A 24,307-nucleotide genomic window follows, 5' to 3' on the forward strand; every position below is an offset into this window, starting at 1 on the left:
CTCAGCGGGGACAGGTTTCCACTATGAGTGTCTGCTGCACTCACAGTAGTAGAATAGGTCAGGAGGAACAGTAGGGGCCATCCTGGGAGCTAGCAGGGCAGACTAAAAGGAGATGCTCTCTGTTTAGCTTAACCCCAGCACTCACTCTTCTTACTTCCAGAGTTCCTTACTTTTCTCTTCTTGCAATCTCTGAACCTCTCTTATGAGGCAAGGCTCCACATCTAAGCCTATTGATGAGGTGCAGGCATCCAAGCCTGCCTTGACAAGGGTCACACACGTTGATTCTACGAGACTTCCAGAGGAACTGGCTCTAGTTTGGTAAACTATTGCTTCTGAGATGATTTACTTTGGTTTCTTATTGTGGAAAATATTTCATCTTAATCCAGGGTTTCTACCCTGCCTTTGACCATTCAGTTCCCAGAGGAAAGACACACAACCTTTCTACTTATAGTTAGTCTTAATCAGCACTAGAGCTGGGAAGATATTATCCTTTATGCTATTATGTCTAATTCCATGCCAATAATCCCACTATATAATTTGCCATGTTTTGTCTGGGTTGCTATTAACTCACATGGCCATTGTTTTAAGATTCCTACCCCATGGCACCTTCTCCTCTCTCCTCCTTCTCCTCATGGTCTCCTCCAACCTCAAGCCCAGGAACCCCAAACCCTGCCCAACTATTGACTGTTGGCATCTTTATTTAACCAATAGTTTAAGATCAATGAGTAAGGTCACATTGTAAGTGCAGATTCTCTCATTCCTGGGAACCACCAGGCCTTGGTAGCCAGTACTTATCATTCATTGCAATACATATCAGAAGATCAAACCTCAATGGTTTCTCTTTTTCTTTTCTTTCTATTAAAGGTGTCTTGACTCTTTTCTTTCCATAATGAGTTCTGGTGAATTGGGTTGACTTTTTTTTTTCTTAAGCATTTCTATTAATAAGATAATACAATAAATGGTTTCAATTTCTGACTTCCTTTATTTGTACATTTTCATTAGTCATTCTTTTATTATGGTAGGTACCATGGCCTGTTTCTCTTCTCATTGTCAAATAGTACTCTATTGTGTGAGTTTCTTTTCTTTTTTATGTTTTCTTTATTTACATTGCAGATTTTACCCCCTTTCCTCATTTCCCCTCCGAAACCCTCCTACCACATCTTCCCTCCCCGTGCTCACTAACTCACCCACTCCTGTTTCCCTGTCCTGGTATTCCCCTACACTGGGGCACTGAGACTTCACAAGACCAAGGGCCTCTCCTCTCGCTGATGTCCCACAAGACCATCCTCTGCTACATAAATATGTCTGGAGCCATGGGTTTCTACATGTGTACACTTTGGTTGGTGGTTTAGTCCCTGGGAGCTCTAGGGGGTACTGGTTGGTCTATATTGTTGTTCTTCCTATGGGGCTGCAAACCCCTTCAGCTCCTTGGGTTCTTTCTCTAGCTTCTCCATTGGGGATCCTGTGCTTCGTCCAATGGATGGCTGTAAGCATCCACTTCTGTATTTGTCAGGCACTGGCAGAGCCTCTCAAGAGATCAGGCTCTTGTCAATAAGCACTTGTTGGCATCCACAATAGTGTCTTGGTGGATGCAATGGATCCCCAGGTGGAACAGTTACTGCAAGGCCTTTCCTTCTGTTTCTGTCCCAAACTTTGTCTCTGTAACTCCTCCCATGGGTATTTTGATCCCCTGTCTAAAAAGGTCTGAAGTATCCACACTGTGGTCTTCCTTCTTCTTGAGCTTCATGTGATCTGTGAATTGTTTCTTGGGTATTCCGAACTTCTGGGCTAATATCCACTTATCAGTGACTGCATGCCATGTGTGTTCTTTTGTGATTGGGTTACCTCACTCAGGATGATATTTTCTAGTTCCATCCATTTGGCTAAGAACCTCATGAATTAATCATTTTTAATAGCTGAGTAGTACTCCATTATGTAAATTATCACATTTTCTGTATCCATTTCTCTGTTGAAGGACATCTGGGTTCTTTCCAGCTCCTGATTATTATAAATGAGGCTGCTATGAACATAGTGGAGCATGCGTCCTTATTACATGTTGGAGCATTTTCTGGGTATATATGCCCGGGAGTGGTATAGCTGGGTCCTCAGGTCCAAATTTCTGAGAAACCATCAGACTGATTTCCAGAGTGGTTGTACCAGCTTGCAATCCCACCAGCAATGGAGGAGTATTCTTCTTTCTCCACAACCTCGCCAGCATCTGCTGTCACTTGAGTTTTTGATCTTAGCCATTCTGACTGGTGTGAGGTGGAATCTCAGGGTTGTTTTGATTTGCATTTGTCTGATGACTAAGGATGTTGAACATTTCTTTAGGTGCGTCTCAGCCATTTGATATGTCTTGGTTGAGAATTCTCTATTTAGCTCTATACCCCATTTTCAACCTTATTAAAAAATGGGACTGACTCTTAAGAAGAGACAGCCCTCATTACTTCCTAAAGTAACATGGTAAAGGACAGTTGGAGCAGAAGCCCTACCTACACTCCTTTGAGAACTCTTTGGGACTCACCCATCTTACTGACTTTATTCATAGCTGTCCACATCCTTTCATCTTTTCTACCAGTCCACAAAAAAAAAAAAAAAAAAAATGAGTACGAAAGACCACTTGGTACATGTAGTCTCTTCCATTTTATTTGTAGTCAGCTAATACACAGAGAACTATTTTAGTGTAGACCAATATTCCACAAGGTTGGGCTTTTCATTAAGATCTAGGAAACTTGCTTTTTTAGGGCGAAAGAATGCTCAGAGTATTCTCTGGGGGCAGCTTCTTCCTGAAAAGGGCCTGGATCCTTCCAACATTTTAAGTGAACAAAAGTGCTGGACCTTATCTTCTGGCATTAAACCTAATGGAGCTGCAAGAGACCCAGCAATACCAAGCTGCCAGTGAGGTGAACCGGAAAGGGGAGGGGGTAGGGTTTCATTCTTTGGATATGGTTTATGATTATGAAGACAAAGTTGTTACATTAGAGGAGTTGGAACGTTATACTCCATACATTTGAAAAGCCAGTTAGATCTTTCACTTACAGGAAAATCAAGAAGACAGCTATGAGCAAAGCCAGAAAACTAAAGAGTTTCAGCAAAGTTTCAAAGGAAGATGGGGATTCTTGTATGGTTCGAGTTTTGGTGACTTTCACTGTTCGGTCCCACTGGGTCAAGATGGCCTTTCTGGCTCCTTCCCATTTTCCTGGACCAGTCAGGCGGAAATGGTAAGGGGTACATGGGCCAAAGAAGATGCTCAGAGCCAGTCGTGGGTCAGTCAGGAGCATGGCCCGCAGATCCGGTTTTGCGTTGATAGAGGTCAGGAGGTCATCTATGTATGTTATATAATCTGTTTGCAAAGCCTTGCAGTAGCACAAGCCAAACCTTTCCAATAGGAAGAATGGGAAGAGAAGGAACAACAGTCACAATGATAATAATCCTAGAAAACATTAATGTAGTCTTTGTCCAAAGCAAACCCTGACTGACACCAGATTGGGAATGTCTTACTGTGTTTTCCATTATGTCCACGGGCATCTACAATGCTCTCTTTCTATTTCTTTTGTTGCTTCTTTGGGACAAGGTCTCAAACTATAGCCCAGGGTGGCCTCTCACTCACTGCAGTCTTCCTGCTCAGCCTCCCTCCTTTTGAGATTATAGTCATGAGTCACTGTCTTAGTCAGGGTTTCTATTCCTGCACAAACATCATGACCTAGAAGCAAGTTGGGGAGGAAAGGTTTTATTTAGCTTACATTTCCACATTGCTGTTCATCACCAAAGGAAAGCAGGACTGGAACTCAAGTAAGCCAGTAAGTAACATCCCTCTATGGCCTCTGCATTAGCTCCTGCTTCCTGACCTTCCTGCTTGAGTTCCAGTCCTGACTTCCTTTGGTGATGAACAGCAGTGTGGAAGTATAAGCTGAATAAACCCTTTCCTCTACAACTTGTTTCTTGGTCATGTTTGTGCAGGAATAGAAACCCTGACTAAGACAGTCACCACACTTGGCTTCATTCTTTCTTAAATCTCAACTGTTTCTTCATTTGTATCATATGATGAGCCACAAAAGTTCACAGAGTGAAATACTCATACTGCTACTATTAGTCCTTAGAATCACTGGGTGGCTTTTGTGATAAGAAGATTATACTTTATCCACTAGTTCTAATTATTTATCCATTACATAAGAGTCTGATGAGACACAACCATATTCTACTCTGAGGATGAAGGAAAAAAAACCCATCAGGGCTAGAGAAATGGCTCAGCAGCTAAGAGTTCTTGCTGCTCTTTTAGAGGACCCAAGTTTGGTTCCCAGCACCCACATGGGAGCTCATAACTGCCTATAACTCCCAAGGGAATCTGATGTTCTTTTGTGGGCTCTGAAGGGCTGGAGGGGCAGGCACGCACATATACACATACCCCAACCCCCTTTTAAGAGAAGAAACATTGCCGGGCGTGGTGGCACACGCCTTTAATCCCAGCACTGGGGAGGCAGAGGCAGTCGGATTCCTGAGTTTGAGGCCAGCCTACAAAGTGAGTTCCAGGACAGCCAGGGCTATACAGAGAAACCCTGTCTCAAGAAACCAAAAAAAAAAAAAAAAAAAAGAGAGAGAGAAGAAACATCTATAATGCTTTTATTATTTTGGACCTTAACTCTTAGACAAAGCTAGAACAACGTTTGGAATTTGAGACTCTATGAATAAGACAAGGAAGTTATTAAAATGGAGCATTAAAAAAAAAAAAGAGCCCTCTTCTTTATCCCAGACTCGACAGAGTTCCACTATGTAACCCAGACTGGCCTCAGACTTGCAGCAATCCTCAGACTTGTAGCAGTCTCTCAATTACTGGGATTACAGGTGTGAGTCAATAAATTTGGCTAATTTGTTAGTGTGTGTAGACACGGTATGTGTGTTAATATATATGTGGCTGCATTTGTGTAAGAAGGTGCATATCTACAGGTGTGCACATATGTGCAGAGGCAAGAGGACAACCTGAGGTATTGTTTCTTATCCTCCCTCCTCTTTTCAAAACAGAGTCTTTTGTTGTCTTGGTAATTGCCAAGTAGGTTAGGCTGGCCAGCCAGTGAGCCCTTGGAGTCTGCTTTCTCAGGCCTGGGGTTACAAGCCTGTACCAGCACAGATGGCTTTCTGGGGACTCAACTCAGATCTTTATGGTAGAAAGGCAGGCACTTTACAAACTGAGTTATTCCCCTAGCTCCTGCTTTGGAATGCTTTCCTCTTTAAAAAAAAATTACCCCCTAGAATCCTTTAGACTTTTAAGTGAAGACTGCTTCTCAGACAGTGAAGCAGATAAAGTCAGAGGTGCTTTTGCTGCTTGGGAGCCATAGTGGGTGATTGCCAGGAGTCTCTTCTTTGTTGCCCATGTCCCTTCCCTTCCCTTTGTCCCTTGAGTGGGCATGAAAAGCAGAGCACAATCACAAGCGGCTCAGGAGAAGCCACCCACTGGGAACGGAATGACTTTCAGGGCCATTACAGGGCTTCTGTTTTTACGTCTCCATGGTAACACAGAAGCAGCCATTGAGAAATGCACATGGCTGCATAGCAACAAAGCCACGTATAGTCACCCCGGTTTAAATTTTATCTAATTAGCAAAAACTGTGAGATCTGTACCTTCAACAGCTATTTGAAAATGAAAAACTAGTTTCCACAGGGCAAGATCGACTGATTCTTGCTTCAGAGTAACAACTTGGATGAAATAATAAAGCCAGCAGAGACCTGTTGAGTAAACGGACAGTCCCTCCTCCCCGCAACCTCCCAAGCACACAGTCTGCCTGCTGATTGTGGATAAGGTGCGGGATAATGTATCTGGTCTGTGAGGGTTCCTTACACTAGGACTAGAACCCAAACTCTAGATGGTTCTAGGAACTTAAAAATGCCGCAATTTAACCATCTGCCTCCCCTCTCCTTACACAGCTCTCTTTTTAGCCAGGTCTCTTTGCAGTGTAGAGCTAGCTCATCTTCACTTTACTGTTTCATCAATTTCACTATCACTCATAAAAGGATACCATTAATTCGCTTACCCGCTATGCTTGTTTTTCTTCCGTTCATTAACTTCCTCCATCATGACACTTGGCGGTGGTAATGTAGTTGCACCTAGAAAACCATCGCATTATGACCATGAGATCTAAGTTCAGCTCTAGGCTTTGGCCGATGGGTATGGCTGCTTCCTCATTGCTCGCCTTTCATCTTTCTGGTACCCAGCTACTTACCTGTACTGGTGCAAAAGTGTCAGCTGCTCGAGTTGACTGGTGGTGTGTTCCTGGCATTAATGCTAATGTTGCTGACTGACAAGATGAGTATTTGCCTATCTCACTAGCTACTTAATGTGACAGAACTTCACAGCTGGTTTGACTGACTGATACCATTTAATTGACTGAATCTTTAATTTTTATTGAACTACTCAATTCAGTCAAAATAATAGGGAGGCACTTGTTTTTAAAATCCCTGACATCATTTGTGCTATGATATTATGTCCCTGTGCCAGAATAAGTCATATTGAATGGATTCCAGTTTTAACTTCCACTATTATGATTCACATGGCAAACAGCCACTTTATACATGTGCCCAGATATTTCTCACACAGTTACCTTTTAGGACCTGAACAACCCATCGAGCTTGTGTCTCTCCTGTGGGTACCATGGAGCCCAGGGGCTTGATGAGGCCAATCACAGCCAGAGTTGGTTTTGGCAGATGCGCAGGGAAGATGTACTTGTACAGTGATGCCTGGCCATCCTCAACTTTCACTACGGATTCATCGAGGAAGGGGAACGCAAAAGTATATCCAGTCGCAAAGACGATGATGTCAATGGGCTCCTCCTTTGGTGTGTTGTTGAACACGACAGAGTTTTCCTTTACCTCCTTGATGCTGGGCTTGATAAACACTTTCCCAGTGATGATGCGGCCTGGGAGCTCATCATTTAGCACAGGCTCTCTCAGCTGAGTCCTAAACAAATCAGGAGCAGAGACAGATGTGCAAGCCAACATTGGAGCCAGTAATCCCCTTTTCATGCTTCTCATGGCTGGACTAGAGCTGCCAGCCTTTGAAAGGAATGAGCACTATCTAAAGGTTATAAAACGTGCTTATCAAAGAGCTCCTGCACAGTTACTAAGCACTTTGAGTAGAAAAAAAATATTATTTTGAATATACCTTGATAGGCTATGTTTATTTCAAATTGATATTGTTCTAAAGCAAAAATATCATGAGTATTGATTTTAAACTGGGTTATGTCAGTATCTGGTTGGTACTGATATACATTGAACATTGTTAGCAAAATTCAGATGAATGGAGAAGGAAAATATTAGAAGTGTCTTAAGGTCTAGTGACATCTACAGGAATGCGCTAATTAAAGTAGTTTGACCATCTCAAAAAAAAAAAAACAAAAAACAAAAAACAAAAAACCAAACAACAACAACAAAAAGAGCCGAGGCACAACTAGAGCCTACGGCAGCTTCTCTTTCTCTTGATTTTCAGCCTTCAGCTACTGCAGTCCTTCTACGGACAGCAGACTGCTGAAGGACTATAAAGCCCAGACTGGGAAGCCCACATCTGGCAAGGTTTGACCCGCTAGTTCCCCTTCCTAGAGAATAATTACAAAAGGAAATCATCATTGTGTTCCAAAGGAACAAACAGCATCATCTGTTTATAGTGTGCCTTTTTTCTCAGCAGAGAGAAATACTTTCCTGAGTTGCTTTGGTATGAGTTGAACATGTGTATGGATTGTCGTGAATTCACAGAAAGAGATTATAGCCCAGTAAAATAGAAACAGCATGGGAGAAGGAGGCAGTAAGCTTGTTGATATATAACAGAGTCTGGGCAAGTTAAATGGTTCTTAGGGGCTTTCTTCTGTTCATTTGAAAAATACATATCTTGACATTTTGGTAGAATGAAAGGGCATATGAAAAAGTTGTATGTGGAAATTTGGAAATGGAAAAAGACTGACTATATCAAAGAGAGTAGGAATTAGGAATTGTATTTCTTTAGTCCTGTCAGCCACCAGCCAGGCTAGATAAAACTTATAGAAAAGGCTTTGGTGGAAAGAGGTAGAGCTCTAGAGAGACCTAGAGGTAGAAGAGGGAAATAAAGACATGAAGACTGTAACGAGAGAAAAGTGTTAAGAGGAAAGCAAACACAGACAGACTGTGCTCCTGAAGAAGGCAGATACTGACACTTCAGAGGAACAAAAAGGAATACGAGAAAGTATGTCTGTGGCAGTTTTAGAAATAAAAAAGGACTGACCACATTAACCATTGTTGACATTGTTGGCCACCATTGTGGTCTTGGGTACATCCACATTGGTCTAGAACAAAATTTGGAGACCAGAGAGGGTTTGCAGTGTACCTGGCAATGAATTGCATTGTTGTGATGGCTATTCTTGGTTGTCAACTTGACTATGTCTGGAATTAACTAAAAATTCAAGTCGCTGGGGACCCTTGTGAGGGAATTTCTAGTTAATTGAATCACTTGAGGTCAGAAGACCCATCTTAAATCCAGGCCACACCTTCTTATGGCAGCTTATATTAAGACGGGAATTTGCCCTTGTTCTGTCTGGCATGCTCATTCCTTCTCTGGTATTAGAGCCTACTTCTTTGGGATTCTGCCATATACCGAAGACTAGTGGAGACATGCAACTGTGTGGACTGGATAACTTCTGGATTATTGGCCTTTCCACCAATAGACAGTATGGTTGGACTATCTGGACCAGAGTCTTAAAGCTACTCTAACACATCTCCATATATTTGTGTGTGTGCATACATGTGTGTATATATAATATACATATATTTATATATGTGTAAATTAAAAACATCAGTTTTGTTCCTCTAGAAAATTCTAATATAATTGTTTAAACTTAGTGAATGACAAACTGACATTTGTTTCTTGCTAATGGGATAAGTTGTAGGTTTTAGCTAAAGGTTAGAGAGAAATCAAGAGCTAGGGAAAATGATTAGTCCAAGTAACTTTGTGTCTTAGTTTTTCTGCACTAATAGAATATAGTAATACTTACCTTAATGATTTGTTGGCAAAGTGAAATACCTGTCAACTGAGCACTTGCTAGTTATCTCCTATTAGTGAGTAAACTTGTTTATGAGGTCTTTTCAATGTTCATCACAGCCATTGTCTTGTTTGCAGGTGCTATCGGAAAGGTTAAGACTCCTTCTTCTAATACCCTTCATCAAATTGATTTGGTTTACCTGTCTTCTGGAGCTACACCGTAATTCACGTGGTTGAACCAGCTGTTCATCTTTTTTGATATCAACCAACTCACAATTGGAGTTGGGAGAAGATTTCTGAGCATGTTCTGAAATCGTGTCATGAATATCATGTCCCATGGGTACCCTGAATCAAAGACTCGGCTGATCACCCATGCCCCTCCAGTAGTGCTGAGGAACACCTAGAATCAACCAAAGAGTTTCAAGAAGTTAAGACTGATAATGTCTACTATTGCAAAAAGTATACACCTGACATGATAGCCTTGATTCTTCTAATAGTTTTGAGTATACAGAGTATTAAAACACCGTGGGCTTTATTATTAGATAATACCCATTGTTTACTGGGCTTGAGATACTAGAGCAACTTACCTGGAGCTCTAAGTCTCATGTGAGAGGGCAACAGACAGTTGTAATTTTATACACTCACCGAAGGTGTAGGCAACAAGAACAGGGTATGGTGGAAATTGTGAGTTGTCAACGAATGTGATATCAATACAGGTACTACTTTGATTGGCAGTACAATTTGTTAAAGTATTAATTTCAGCATTTCCTCCCTCCATCCCTCCCTCCTTCACTTCCTCCCTCCCTTCCTTCCTCCCTCCCTCCCTCCTTCTCTTCCTTCCTCCCTCCCTCCCTGCTTCTTTTCCCTCCTTCCTCCCTCTCCCCCTCCATCCTCCTTTTTCCTCCCTCCCTCCCTTCCTTCCTCCCTCCCTCCCTCCTTCTCTTCCTTCCTCCCTCCCTCCCTGCTTCTTTTCCCTTCTTCCTCCCTCTCCCCCTCCATCCTCCTTTTTCCTCCCTTCCTCCCTTCCTTCCTCCCTCCCTCCCTCCTTCTCTTCCTTCCTCCCTCCCTCCCTGCTTCTTTTCCCTCCTTCCTCCCTCTCCCCCTCCATCCTCCTTTTTCCTCCCTCCCTCCCTCCCTCCCTTCCTCCCTCCCTCCCTCCTTCTCTTCATTCCTCCCTCCCTCCCTGCTTCTTTTCCCTCCTTCCTCCCTCTCCCCCTCCATCCTCCTTTTTCCTCCCTCCCTCCCTTACTTCCTTCCCTCTCTCCAGCTGCCTTTTTCCCTCAGCCACATTGGCTGTTTGGCCATGTCCATTTACCAGATAGCTGATTAAGCTAAGATAGTAATGTTTTGATACCCACACAGTAAGTAATTTCCTGGAAAACTGTTCAGAAAGCAAAACATTTGGCTACCAAATCTGTTATTTTGCTGATACAAACAGACTGAACAGATTGCTTTTTCTCCTATGAGAGTGGGGCAGAAAGGCTACAGCCAAAGTTGTTATTTTTGCATAACTTTGTAACCGCATAGACCAGAGGACAAAGCATGGGAAAGGTGGTAAGAGACTCTGATCTGTGAACTATTGACTGTCTGTGTTGTGATTAGAATAGTAGACACTAATTCTGCTTTAAACCAAAGGGAACATTTCTTTTTTAATTCACAAATGATAAGATAAACTTTTCTTTTAATTACAGGAATTTCTAGATAATCAGAGAAAGAAACAATGTTACCACATGTGAAGACTGACCCTTATAACTTTCATTTCAGGACTGCCTTTCTTTTTATTCAGAACAATGCCATCAAATTGCTATGTCTTTTCAAATCAATTAACCAATGTTTTAGTGAATGGACCATTCATCAATTCATCTTTCTAAAGTAATAGAAAGGGATCGCAAAATGACACCCCATCCTCTTTCTTCATACTTTTTTTTGTAAGTATTTGTCTGGCATCCGATTCCCTTATGTTCTCATGGTCCATGAGAGTGGATCTTTGGACCTGGCACAGCATTTGGCACATTCTGAGTAGGGAACGGACACCTTGTACCAAGTGTACATGTATTTTATAATATAAGAGGAAGGTCATTGTGGGTGGATCTGCAAAGAGGAATTAGATATAAGGAAGTGGAAAGACCCAAAGCAGCTCTTCAGTAAGAACGCAAATGGCAGATTTGACCCAGATTATGGAGTGCTCTAGGATGCAGGGCTAGTGGATTCTCAATTTATTATTTTCCTTCAAACAATGGGAGTCCACTAGGGTTTCAAACTAAGGATGCCATGTGAGGTCAAGTGTGTGTGCATGTTAGTTTTTATTATCAACTTGATATAATCCAAGGTATCCAGTAAGAGGGAACCTCAACTAATGAACTCTCAAAATTGGATTGGCCTGTGGCCATGTCTGTCCTGACTGATGATGAATGTGGGAGGTCCCAGCCCATTGTGGGCAACGTCATTATCCTTGGATGGACAGGTGGGCCTGGGTTGTGTAAGAAAGCTTGCTGGGCATGAACCAGAGAGGCAGTAAGCAGCATTCCTCTATGGTTTGTTTCTTGACTTCCATCACAGACGGACCTGGAAGCATAAGCCAAATAACCATTTCCTCCCCTAAATGGTTTTTGATTGTGTGTTTATCACAGCATTAGAATGCAAACTAGCACTGTGGCTCTTCCAAGAGTTTGTTTGTTGATGGTTTGAATAGTTTGTTAAGAGTGGGAGAGTGGACTGTGAATGGGGCTGTTGGGATGAAGGGCAGAGTTTCCTAACTCATAGACTTTGAGTCTTGGCTTTTGGCTCCTTACTTCTGTCATTCCTGGTTTACTCTCTGTAGTGAGGGGTATGAGCAGTGTGTTTTGGTGACTGAAGTAATGGATCAAGGAGCATCTAGTATAGTATTTGGCAACAAGCAAGCAATATAAATATTAACTGTTTCTACAGTTTTGTTTTGTTTTAGGAGACAAGGAAGCAGGCTCAGCATTAGGTGGTAGGAACCTGGGAGGATAGTAACTAAAGAAATAGACGGGTAGATGAGAGATGTTAGCAAGGAAGAGTTGCCAGGCCTGAGGGACCCATGGGACTGAGTGAAGAAAACATATGACCTGCAGCTCTGGTTGAACGACATGTGACAAAATTAAATGTTAGAGAAGCTAGTCTTGGAGAAAAGGTGACAAGTGGAATTCATAGTAGATCACGTGAGAGTAAACACGAATCTGGGCACGATTGTGCACATCTGTAATTGTAGCACTCAAGGAGCAAGGGCACTAGGAGTTCAAGGTCATCATTACGCAGACAGCAAGTTCCTCCGCTAGCCTGAATGTCATGAGACCTTGCTCAAATCAACCCATAAGTCCTTCCAAAATCTGTTGTTAGCTGGATCTGGTGACATAACTCCAGTGTTGAGGATAGCCCAAAGAGGAATTAGCATCAAGATACAAGACCAGGGCTATCCACAACACTCCAGCACTTGGAGGCAGAAACAGGAGGATTCTTACAATTTTAAGGCCAGTCTTATCTACATATTGACTAGTAGGCCAGCTAGGTTGACATAGTGAGATGCTACGAGACCCTGTCCCCCCAAAATGTGTTTTCTGCCGGGCATATTTAATCTTTTAACATTTATCATAATTTCAAACCCTGTTTAGCAGAGACATGCATGTTAATATGGAGGTTTTACTAGGCAACATTAAGAATGGTACCTTTTTTGCTAAGTGGCTGGCCTCCACGGCAATATCTGTGCCAGAATTCCCCATTCCAACTACAAGGACTCGCTTGTCCTTAAATATGTCTGGATGTTTATACTGTCGGCTGTGGAAGTACTCCCCCTTAAAAGTTAGTATACCTGTAGAGAAAACAAAGCCACATAGAGAACTTATAAAATCAGTGGGTGGAGCATAAATATTTTTCAGCTGATAGTGTGATGGTTTAGTTTTTATTTATATGATCTAGTTAATATATGTACACATATGTGTAATTTAATAATACCAGGATGCTCTAGTTTGAGAAAACCTCAAGTACAAATGTACAACTTTACAAAATGTTATCTGGCAATTATTTCCTTAATCACTTAATCTAATTATGTGTAAAGGGGATCAATAATCTCATTAGACAGCTGTTTTGCTTTACTTACTAAATGATTAACTACTAAGCTGAAATACTGTGACATAAGGCATACTGCACAAAAATGTGAGGCGTTATCACCATGTCAAGGGTGATGGATGTCAATGGGGAGGTAATGTTCTGGTTGCGAGGTGATTATTTATGCTGTGCAACTTTTGGTAAATGGGAGCAAGGACAGAGAAGTGAATCGCTGATTTTATTCAATAAAATTTCTGGGGACCCTCGCAACGTGCCAGGCATTGTGGTAGATGATATAGAGAAATGATATCAATAAGCCGTGACCCTGTTTACAAAGATTCTTATACAATGAAGGTGTTTGCTGACAGTCCACAGCTCAGGCTGAGTTCGCTGAGTCAGAGTTAGTTCATAGAAAAAAGGGTTGTGTGTGCAACACCAGGGTCACATCTCCTGGGCTCACTGGATAGGCAGTTGTTGCCAAATCCCATTGAGACATCAAGTGCAAACAGAAAGATTTTGAAAAATCCTTTCAAGTATATTATGTGGGAAGCCGCCCCCACATTCGCCGTCACAAGATGGCGCTGACATCCTGTGTTCTAAGTTGGTAAACAAATAATCTGCGCATGAGCCAAGGGTATTTACGACTACTTGTACTCTGTTTTTCCCGTGAACGTCAGCTCGGCCATGGGCTGCAGCCAATCAGGGAGTGATGCGTCCTAGGCAATTGTTGTTCTCTTTTAAATAGAAGGGGTTTCGTTTTTCTCTCTCTCTTGCTTCTTACACTCTGGCCCCAAAAAGATGTAAGCAATAAAGCTTTGCCGTAGAAGATTCTGGTTGTTGTGTTCTTCCTGGCCGGTCGTGAGAACGCGACGAATAACAATTGGTGCCGAATTCCGGGACGAGAAAAAACTCCGGACTGGCGCAGGAGGGATACTTCATTTCAGAACCAGAACTGCGGATCACGTTTATAAAGGTTCCCGTAACACAGACTGTTGAGAAGGATTCAACTGCCGAATTCAGAACTCATCAGCTGGGGAACGACGGTGATAAAGGTTCCCGTAAAGCAGACTGTTAAGAAGGATTCAACTGTATGAATTCAGAACTTTTCAGCTGGGGAACGAGAGTACCAGTGAGTATGTTTGGCCTTGAATTTTTTCTGGTGTTAGGAGCCCTTTTGTTCTTTTTCACATGCTATCAAGTGATTAAGATAGGGCTGAAAATTCTAGAGGAAATTCAGGACAATCTATCAGAAGTAAAGCGGGGAGAGAGAGTAGGAACAAAGAGGAAGTATGGTACACAAAATAAGTATACAGGCCTTTCCAAGGGTCTTGAACCCGAGGAAAAGTTAAGGTTAGGTAGGAATACCTGGAGAGAGATTAGAAGAAAAAGAGGAAAAAGGGAGAAGAAAAAAGATCGATTAGCGGAGGTCTCTAGGAGATACTCGTCACTAGATGAGCTCAGGAAGCCAGCTCTTAGTAGCTCTGAAGCAAGTGAAGAATCCTCCTCTGAGGAAACAGACTGGGAGGAAGAAGCAGCCCATTACCAGCCAGCTAATTGGTCAAGAAAAAAGCCAAAAGCGGCTGGCGAAAGTCAGCGTACTGTTCAACCTCCCGGCAGTCGGTTTCAAGGTCCGCCCTATGCGGAGCCCCCGCCCTGCGTAGTGCGTCAGCAATGCGCAGAGGGGCAATGCGCAGAGAGGTGCGCAGAGAGGCAGTGCGCAGAGAGGTGCGCAGAGAGGCAGTGCGCAGAGAGGCAGTGCGCAGACTCATTCATTCCCCGAGAGGAACAAAAGAAAATACAACAGGCATTTCCAGTCTTTGAAGGAGCCGAGGGTGGGCGTGTCCACGCTCCGGTAGAATACGTACAGATTAAGGAAATTGCCGAGTCGGTTCGTAAATACGGAACCAATGCTAATTTTACCTTGGCGCAGTTAGACAGGCTCGCTGGTATGGCACTAACGCCTGCTGATTGGCAGACGGTTGTAAAAGCCGCTCTCCCTAGTATGGGCAAATATATGGAATGGAAAGCGCTTTGGCACGAAGCTGCACAGGCGCAGGCCCGAGCAAACGCAGCTGCTTTGACTCCAGAGCAGAGAGATTGGACTTTTGACTTGTTAACGGGTCAGGGAGCTTATTCTGCTGATCAGACAAACTACCATTGGGGAGCTTATGCCCAGATTTCTTCCACGGCTATTAGGGCCTGGAAGGCGCTCTCTCGAGCAGGTGAAACCACTGGTCAGTTAACAAAGATAATCCAGGGACCTCAGGAATCTTTCTCAGATTTTGTGGCCAGAATGACAGAGGCAGCAGAGCGTATTTTTGGAGAGTCAGAGCAAGCTGCGCCTCTCATAGAACAGCTAATCTACGAGCAAGCCACAAAGGAGTGCCGAGCGGCCATAGCCCCAAGAAAGAACAAAGGCTTACAAGACTGGCTCAGGGTCTGTCGAGAGCTTGGGGGACCTCTCAGCAATGCAGGTTTAGCGGCTGCCATCCTTCAATCTCAGAACCGCTCCATGGGCAGAAATAATCAGAGGACATGTTTTAATTGCGGAAAGCCTGGGCATTTTAAGAAAGATTGCAGAGCTCCAGATAAACAGGGAGGGACTCTCACTCTTTGCTCTAAGTGTGGCAAGGGTTATCATAGAGCTGACCAGTGTCGCTCTGTGAGGGATATAAAGGGCAGAATTCTTCCCCCACCTGATAGTCAATCAACTGATGTGCCAAAAAACGGGTCATCGGGCCCTCGGTCCCAGGGCCCTCAAAGATATGGGAACCGGTTTGTCAGGACCCAGGAAGCAGTCAGAGAGGCGACCCAGGAAGACCCACAAGGGTGGACCTGCGTGCCGCCTCCGACTTCCTATTAATGCCTCAAATGAGTATTCAGCCGGTGCCGGTGGAGCCTATACCATCCTTGCCCCCGGGAACCATGGGCCTTATTCTCGGCCGAGGTTCACTCACCTTGCAGGGCTTAGTAGTCCACCCTGGAATTATGGATTGTCAACATTCCCCTGAAATACAGGTCCTGTGCTCAAGCCCTAAAGGCGTTTTTTCTATTAGTAAAGGAGATAGGATAGCTCAGCTGCTGCTCCTCCCTGATAATACCAGGGAGAAATCTGCAGGACCTGAGATAAAGAAAATGGGCTCCTCAGGAAATGATTCTGCCTATTTGGTTGTATCTTTAAATGATAGACCTAAGCTCCGCCTTAAGATTAATGGAAAAGAGTTTGAAGGCATCCTTGATACCGGAGCAGATAAAAGTATAATTTCTACACATTGGTGGCCCAAAGCATGGCCCACCACAGAGTCATCTCATTCATTACAGGGCCTAGGATATCAATCATGTCCCACTATAAGCTCCGTTGCCTTGACGTGGGAATCCTCTGAAGGGCAGCAAGGGAAATTCATACCTTATGTGCTCCCACTCCCGGTTAACCTCTGGGGAAGGGATATTATGCAGCATTTGGGCCTTATTTTGTCCAATGAAAACACCCCATCAGGAGGGTATTCAGCTAAAGCAAAAAATATCATGGCAAAGATGGGTTATAAAGAAGGAAAAGGGTTAGGACATCAAGAACAGGGAAGGATAGAGCCCATCTCACCTAATGGAAACCAAGACAGACAGGGTCTGGGTTTTCCTTAGCGGCCATTGGGGCAGCACGACCCATACCATGGAAAACAGGGGACCCAGTGTGGGTTCCTCAATGGCACCTATCCTCTGAAAAACTAGAAGCTGTGATTCAACTGGTAGAGGAACAATTAAAACTAGGCCATATTGAACCCTCTACCTCACCTTGGAATACTCCAATTTTTGTAATTAAGAAAAGGTCAGGAAAGTGGAGACTGCTCCATGACCTCAGAGCCATTAATGAGCAAATGAACTTATTTGGCCCAGTACAGAGGGGTCTCCCTGTACTTTCCGCCTTACCACGTGGCTGGAATTTAATCATTATAGATATTAAAGATTGTTTCTTTTCTATACCTTTGTGTCCAAGGGATAGGCCCAGATTTGCCTTTACCATCCCCTCTATTAATCACATGGAACCTGATAAGAGGTATCAATGGAAGGTCTTACCACAGGGAATGTCCAATAGTCCTACTATGTGTCAACTTTATGTACAAGAAGCTCTTTTGCCAGTGAGGAAACAATTCCCCTCTTTAATTTTGCTCCTTTACATGGATGACATCCTCCTGTGCCATAAAGACCTTACCATGCTACAAAAGGCATATCCTTTTCTACTTAAAACTTTAAGTCAGTGGGGTTTACAGATAGCCACAGAAAAAGTCCAAATTTCTGATACAGGACAATTCTTGGGCTCTGTGGTGTCCCCAGATAAGATTGTGCCCCAAAAGGTAGAGATAAGAAGAGATCACCTCCATACCTTAAATGATTTTCAAAAGCTGTTGGGAGATATTAATTGGCTCAGACCTTTTTTAAAGATTCCTTCCGCTGAGTTAAGGCCTTTGTTTAGTATTTTAGAAGGAGATCCTCATATCTCCTCCCCTAGGACTCTTACTCTAGCTGCTAACCAGGCCTTACAAAAAGTGGAAAAGGCCTTACAGAATGCACAATTACAACGTATTGAGGATTCGCAGCCTTTCAGTTTGTGTGTCTTTAAGACAGCACAATTGCCAACTGCAGTTTTGTGGCAGAATGGGCCATTGTTGTGGATCCATCCAAACGTATCCCCAGCTAAAATAATAGATTGGTATCCTGATGCAATTGCACAGCTTGCCCTTAAAGGCCTAAAAGCAGCAATCACCCACTTTGGGCAAAGTCCATATCTTTTAATTGTACCTTATACCGCTGCACAGGTTCAAACCTTGGCAGCCGCATCTAATGATTGGGCAGTTTTAGTTACCTCCTTTTCAGGAAAAATAGATAACCATTATCCAAAACATCCAATCTTACAGTTTGCCCAAAATCAATCTGTTGTGTTTCCACAAATAACAGTAAGAAACCCACTTAAAAATGGGATTGTGGTATATACTGATGGATCAAAAACTGGCATAGGTGCCTATGTGGCTAATGGTAAAGTGGTATCCAAACAATATAATGAAAATTCACCTCAAGTGGTAGAATGTTTAGTGGTCTTAGAAGTTTTAAAAACCTTTTTAGAACCCCTTAATATTGTGTCAGATTCCTGTTATGTGGTAAATGCAGTAAATCTTTTAGAAGTGGCTGGAGTGATTAAGCCTTCCAGTAGAGTTGCCAATATTTTTCAGCAGATACAATTAGTTTTGTTATCTAGAAGATCTCCTGTTTATATTACTCATGTTAGAGCCCATTCAGGCCTACCTGGCCCCATGGCTCTGGGAAATGATTTGGCAGATAAGGCCACTAAAGTGGTGGCTGCTGCCCTATCATCCCCGGTAGAGGCTGCAAGAAATTTTCATAATAATTTTCATGTGACGGCTGAAACATTACGCAGTCGTTTCTCCTTGACAAGAAAAGAAGCCCGTGACATTGTTACTCAATGTCAAAGCTGCTGTGAGTTCTTGCCAGTTCCTCATGTGGGAATTAACCCACGCGGTATTCGACCTCTACAGGTCTGGCAAATGGATGTTACACATGTTTCTTCCTTTGGAAAACTTCAATATCTCCATGTGTCCATTGACACATGTTCTGGCATCATGTTTGCTTCTCCGTTAACTGGAGAAAAAGCCTCACATGTGATTCAACATTGTCTTGAGGCATGGAGTGCTTGGGGGAAACCCAGACTCCTTAAGACTGATAATGGACCAGCTTACACGTCTCAAAAATTTCAGCAGTTCTGCCGTCAGATGGACGTAACCCACCTGACTGGACTTCCGTACAACCCTCAAGGACAGGGTATTGTTGAGCGTGCGCATCGCACCCTCAAAGCCTATCTTATAAAACAGAAGAGGGGAACTTTTGAGGAGACTGTACCCCGAGCACCAAGAGTGTCGGTGTCTTTGGCACTCTTTACACTCAATTTTTTAAATATTGATGCTCATGGCCATACTGCGGCTGAACGTCATTGTTCAGAGCCAGATAGGCCCAATGAGATGGTTAAATGGAAAAATGTCCTTGATAATAAATGGTATGGCCCGGATCCTATCTTGATAAGATCCAGGGGAGCTATCTGTGTTTTCCCACAGAATGAAGACAACCCATTTTGGGTACCGGAAAGACTCACCCGAAAAATCCAGACTGACCAAGGGAATACTAATGTCCCTCGTCTTGGTGATGTCCAGGGCGTCAATAATAAAGAGAGAGCAGCGTTGGGGGATAATGTCGACATTTCCACTCCCAATGACGGTGATGTATAATGCTCAAGTATTCTCCTGCTTTTTTACCACTAACTGGGAACTGGGTTTGGCCTTAATTCAGACAGCCTTGGTTCTGTCTGGACAGGTCCAGATGACTGACACCATTAACACTTTGTCAGCCTCAGTGACTACAGTCATAGATGAACAGGCCTCAGCTAATGTCAAGATACAGAGAGGTCTCATGCTGGTTAATCAACTCATAGATCTTGTCCAGAAACAACTAGATGTATTATGACAAATAACTCAGCAGGGATGTGAACAAAAGTTTCCGGGATTGTGTGTTATTTCCATTCAGTATGTTAAATTTACTAGGGCAGCTAATTTGTCAAAAAGTCTTTTTCAGTATATGTTACAGAATTGGATGGCTGAATTTGAACAGATCCTTCGAGAATTGAGACTTCAGGTCAACTCCACGCGCTTGGACCTGTCGCTGACCAAAGGATTACCCAATTGGATCTCCTCAGCATTTTCTTTCTTTAAAAAATTGGGTGGGATTAATATTATTTGGAGATACACTTTGCTGTGGATTAGTGTTGCTTCTTTGATTGGTCTGTAAGCTTAAGGCCCAAACTAAGAGAGACAAGGTGGTTATTGCCCAGGCGCTTGCAGGACTAGAACATGGAGCTTCCCCTGATATATCTATGCTTAGGCAATAGGTCGCTGGCCACTCAGCTCTTATATCTCACGAGGCTAGTCTCATTGCACGAGATAGAGTGAGTGTGCTTCAGCAGCCCGAGAGAGTTGCAAGGCTAAGCACTGCAATGGAAAGGCTCTGCGGCATATATGAGCCTATTCTAGGGAGACATGTCATCTTTCATGAAGGTTCAGTGTCCTAGTTCCCTTCCCCCAGGCAAAACGACACGGGAGCAGGTCAGGGTTGCTCTGGGTAAAAGCCTGTAAGCCTAAGAGCTAATCCTGTACATGGCTCCTTTACCTACACACTGGGGATTTGACCTCTATCTCCACTCTCATTAATATGGGTGGCCTATTTGCTCTTATTAAAAGAAAAAGGGGGAACTGTGGGAAGCCGCCCCCACATTCGCCGTCACAAGATGGCGCTGACATCCTGTGTTCTAAGTTGGTAAACAAATAATCTGCGCATGAGCCAAGGGTATTTACGACTACTTGTACTCTGTTTTTCCCGTGAACGTCAGCTCGGCCATGGGCTGCAGCCAATCAGGGAGTGATGCGTCCTAGGCAATTGTTGTTCTCTTTTAAATAGAAGGGGTTTCGTTTTTCTCTCTCTCTTGCTTCTTACACTCTGGCCCCAAAAAGATGTAAGCAATAAAGCTTTGCCGTAGAAGATTCTGGTTGTTGTGTTCTTCCTGGCCGGTCGTGAGAACGCGACGAATAACAATATTACACAATCAGAAGTCAGAGACCCTGACTTTTGTAGAATGAGGAGAAGCATCTAGGTTCTCAGGTTAAGTATGGGTGACTGCAGGAAGTGCTTGTCTTACAAACAGGTGGCACTGTAGTTCACACTGAATCATTTCACACTTTAGCAGGAATCCTAGTCAAAACCTAATCACAGCTAAGATCATTTCATATTTGGTACAGTTTTTTTTTTTTAACCAAATTCAAGTATTAACTCTTAGTTCAGGAATGCCATATAATTCAGAGACCTTTCAAGGAAAGGACAACTGGAAAGACTCAAAATAGACCATAGAGTTATCTCTAGATCTATAAGTTACCTACCCTACAATATCTCTGACTCAGGATATTTGGGTTACAAATGGACAAAAATGAGAGACCACGTGTATGAGTCTCCTATGGATCAATACCTTCTCTTACCTTACAGGAGGTCAGAATAAGAATTTACAGTAGGTGAATATGATTGTGCTACTAAATGCCACAATTTATGTAACTAAAGAAATAAAACTAGTTATTTGGAGGAAAATGGCATACTCAATCCAATTGTGATAATTATTATTTTTACAAAGATTTTTGGTAACTCTACCTTTGGAATTGCATTCAGAACCTCTAATAAATAACTTGAATATCTTCACTGAACTTAAATTTTTGTCATGGTTCATGGTCACTCCAAAGCAGGGTGGAGATGGTTATAAAGTACCCATTTAAAGTCAGAATCAGTCTTAGAGCTCAGGAACCAGGGTTCTCAAATTGCTAGTGTCCAGTGAGAATGATATTAAGGGCTATAAGCTTTGGACAGCCCTCTTCACTTGATTGTGTAACATACACATTTGGGTAGAGTAAACTGAGTTCTTCAATTTGTTGGCAACTCTCCACTCCCAGAGGCTTAGAAAGTAGAGGGAAGAGGCCAAAGACTATTAGCTGATGAGCCATATGGCTTAGATTGTGCTTTTCAGATTGACAGCTTATTAAGTTCAAACCAAACACAGCGACTTGAATGCCTTCAGTATGTTCTATCTTAACCTGGCATGATTTCTAATGTGGCTCCCAGGGCAGATCCAGGACTGCATGTATCTCCAAGTTTTGAGTACTTCTATTATTTTGTCTTTTATGTAGACTGTGAGTCCTCCACCAAACTCCATAAAACCCCATTCGTGCCTTTAATGGGAGGTACACGTGGTATTCACGTCAGTATTATCAGCACCTACTGTAATGCACCACGAGTACTGAGTTTTTTTGATCCTATGGAGCTTTCTGGGTTCTTGGGGGCAATTTTATACCAAGAGTTCCTTTAGAGAGTTTTGAGTGGCTAGCTGGCTTTTCAAGGCTTTGACCTCTAGACAAGAACTGGAAGTGTTATGTCTCCAGAGGACTGATGGGAGTCCACTACTGAATGTGCGTACACTTGGGTGACATCACATGTGTATAGCGGTCAGAGGACAAATTGTGTTCTAGTTCCTTCTGTCTGACACCTGGGTATTGAACTTAGATCATCAAGGCTCTGCAGAAAGCACATTTTTTTCTGCTGAGACGTCTTGGTGGCCCAGGCTTGGATTGCTTAGCAAAGCTTCCTGTGTTGGGAAGAGGTTTAAATTAGATTTTCTGTTGTAGGGAAGTTTTCAAGTTAGACTTATCTTAGTCTGACCTGGGCTGAGTGAGCTCTGGGGCAAATCCAAGCCCACTGGAAGTAGATGAGTTCAGTGTAAGATAGAAGAATCCCTTTAGGCCATGTCTAAATGATCTAGAAAAAAATTTCCTGGTCCTAACTTTTGAAAGCTTACTGTAGGTGAAATAAACTTTCAAATCATCAACTTTTCTATTTCTCTGAATTTATATACTACTGAAATTTGGCATAGAATAACATGAATTATGGTTGCAAAAGCCAGGTAAGGGAACTGAGTCCTAACAATGTCTTAGCTTGTATCCTAGGACTCTTTTCCCAGTTGTTCCAGTGCCAGGAAGCTCTCACTTGCCCACTCTGAAGGAGGTAAGCAAGCAAGCAAGCAAGCAAGCAAGCACAAATCATGTTTCTCATTCTGTTATTCCAACACTGTTCTTTTTGTGTGTCCTTTAAACACAAATTTAGCAACGAGAAGCAGCTGTTGAGGTGAATACCTTGTGTAAGCACCCCACATTTCAGAAGCCTAAGTATTGCCTGTCACTTAAGGAACAGTAAATCTCAGTGAAGCATAAAACTGCTTATCCATTATTCTCATCTGCATTCATAATTTGCTTGAAAACCAAAAACTGTCTAGCTAGGAAAAATACTGCTTGGAAAAAATTGTTGTGACACAATTTTAACTGTTTAACGGACAATCCACAAGAGTTCATCCTGGGACTAACCAGGTATCAAGATGGGTCCCTTGAGACAATTCAAAGTAATCTGTAGAAAATTCTGTACCTGGGAAGGAATCCAGGGGCAGATGTGGGTTAGTTAGAAAACCAGTGCAGACCATGACAGCATCAAAGATGGCTGAGTTTTGCTTCCCGTTTGTGACAGTGACCACTTCCCACTGTCCAGAGACAGCAAAATCCGGGCGTTTTGTTATACTGCACACTTTGGTCTGAAAAGAATCACAAACAGGATTAGCAGCCACAAGATTCCTTTTGAGGGCTTGCTGGTTGATACACTAGTGGACATTTTAAAGCATCTAGAACAGAGAGAATAATTATACTTAATGAACAGAACCCTAGAATCCTAATCAGGCTACCAAATCAAACAAGATTCATTGGATAGAAGGCTTCTATGTTTGGAAAAGTAAAAAACAAAAAGTATGAGAAATTTGAATTCTCACTGGAAGTGCTAGAACCTTGGGGGTAGTTCAAGGTTCAAATAATCTATTTTTTTTGTTTCTATTGAATGCACATATGCAAATAAGAATTAAGTTCTGATTTACTGATTGTGTCCTGGGAATCAAATCCAGGTCTTCATATGTGGCATGCTAAGTAAACACTACACTCCAAATCTCAATATTATAACCCAGACTTCTGATGAGGCCTGAAAATTATTCTTTCTGTTGGGCAACTTTGTTTTTCATAGAGAACATTCTTTAACAATAGTTACTTAAATAGAGGCAAAGATTATATATCATTGAAAACAAAAATGTGATTATATGTATCTAAGCTCATAAAAAGTCTTAGATAAGGCATTGTTGAAGTATACCTACCTCTAGAGACTGGCTGCTATCCTTATGACCGGAATTCTTTGGGAACAGTCTAAGGTTCAAATAATATATTTCTTTGTTTTCATTGAACATATATGTAAATGAGTATTAAGTTCTGACTGCTTGATTGTATCAATAAATCAAATCCATGTCTTCAAATATGACATGTTAGTTAAGCACTTGACCTTGAATCTCAAGATGTTTATAAAAATAAACTTATACAGGTCAAACTTAAAAGCAAAAATTGCCCACTAACCAGGAGGTGTGGCTCTCTTTCTTAAGAAAAAAAAAAATCAGAGAAGTTGGGTTTCTTAGGTCTTTCCCACTAGCCTTACTGTTTGGTTTATAATATGCAAAATGCCTCTAGGGCTTCTACATTTGTATTAGCAATTCTGCCTTGTGCAAAGGCCGCCTCATTA

The 24,307-nt window shown here is 42.5% G+C and overlaps 1 protein-coding gene across 5 annotated transcripts in view, besides 1 other annotated feature; it reads right to left on the reverse strand.

The window, feature by feature from the left end:
• Positions 1–2,624: 2,624 nt before the first annotated feature.
• Fmo1 (flavin containing monooxygenase 1) overlaps positions 2,625–24,307 on the reverse strand; it is a 37,050-nt gene continuing 15,367 nt past the window's right edge. For 2 of the 5 annotated variants that reach the window (NM_010231.3, NM_001330291.1), the window contains exons 4-9: positions 23,126–23,288; positions 12,682–12,824; positions 9,196–9,395; positions 6,594–6,949; positions 6,027–6,099; positions 2,625–3,378 (exon numbers count right to left, since the gene is read on the reverse strand). In NM_010231.3, the coding sequence (NP_034361.1) occupies positions 3,036–3,378; positions 6,027–6,099; positions 6,594–6,949; positions 9,196–9,395; positions 12,682–12,824; positions 23,126–23,288 (1,278 nt within the window). In that variant the 3' untranslated portion in view covers positions 2,625–3,035. Of the gene's footprint in view, positions 3,379–6,026; positions 6,100–6,593; positions 6,950–9,195; positions 9,396–12,681; positions 12,825–13,278; positions 14,129–23,125; positions 23,289–24,307 lie in introns of those variants that run through there. The other 3 variants (XM_006496663.4, XM_030247879.1, NM_001330318.1) reach the window with 3 other exon arrangements.
• Positions 3,521–7,031: an enhancer, noted in NCBI's record as "VISTA enhancer mm713". NCBI's record gives its function as "enhancer in: neural tube[7/7] | hindbrain (rhombencephalon)[5/7] | midbrain (mesencephalon)[5/7] | dorsal root ganglion[5/7] | forebrain[5/7] | limb[4/7]" and the evidence as "EXISTENCE:transgenic organism evidence [ECO:0001131][PMID:17130149]".

This window comes from Mus musculus, chromosome 1, assembly GCF_000001635.26.
Source record: "Mus musculus strain C57BL/6J chromosome 1, GRCm38.p6 C57BL/6J".
NCBI classification, from domain to species: domain Eukaryota; kingdom Metazoa; phylum Chordata; class Mammalia; order Rodentia; family Muridae; genus Mus; species Mus musculus.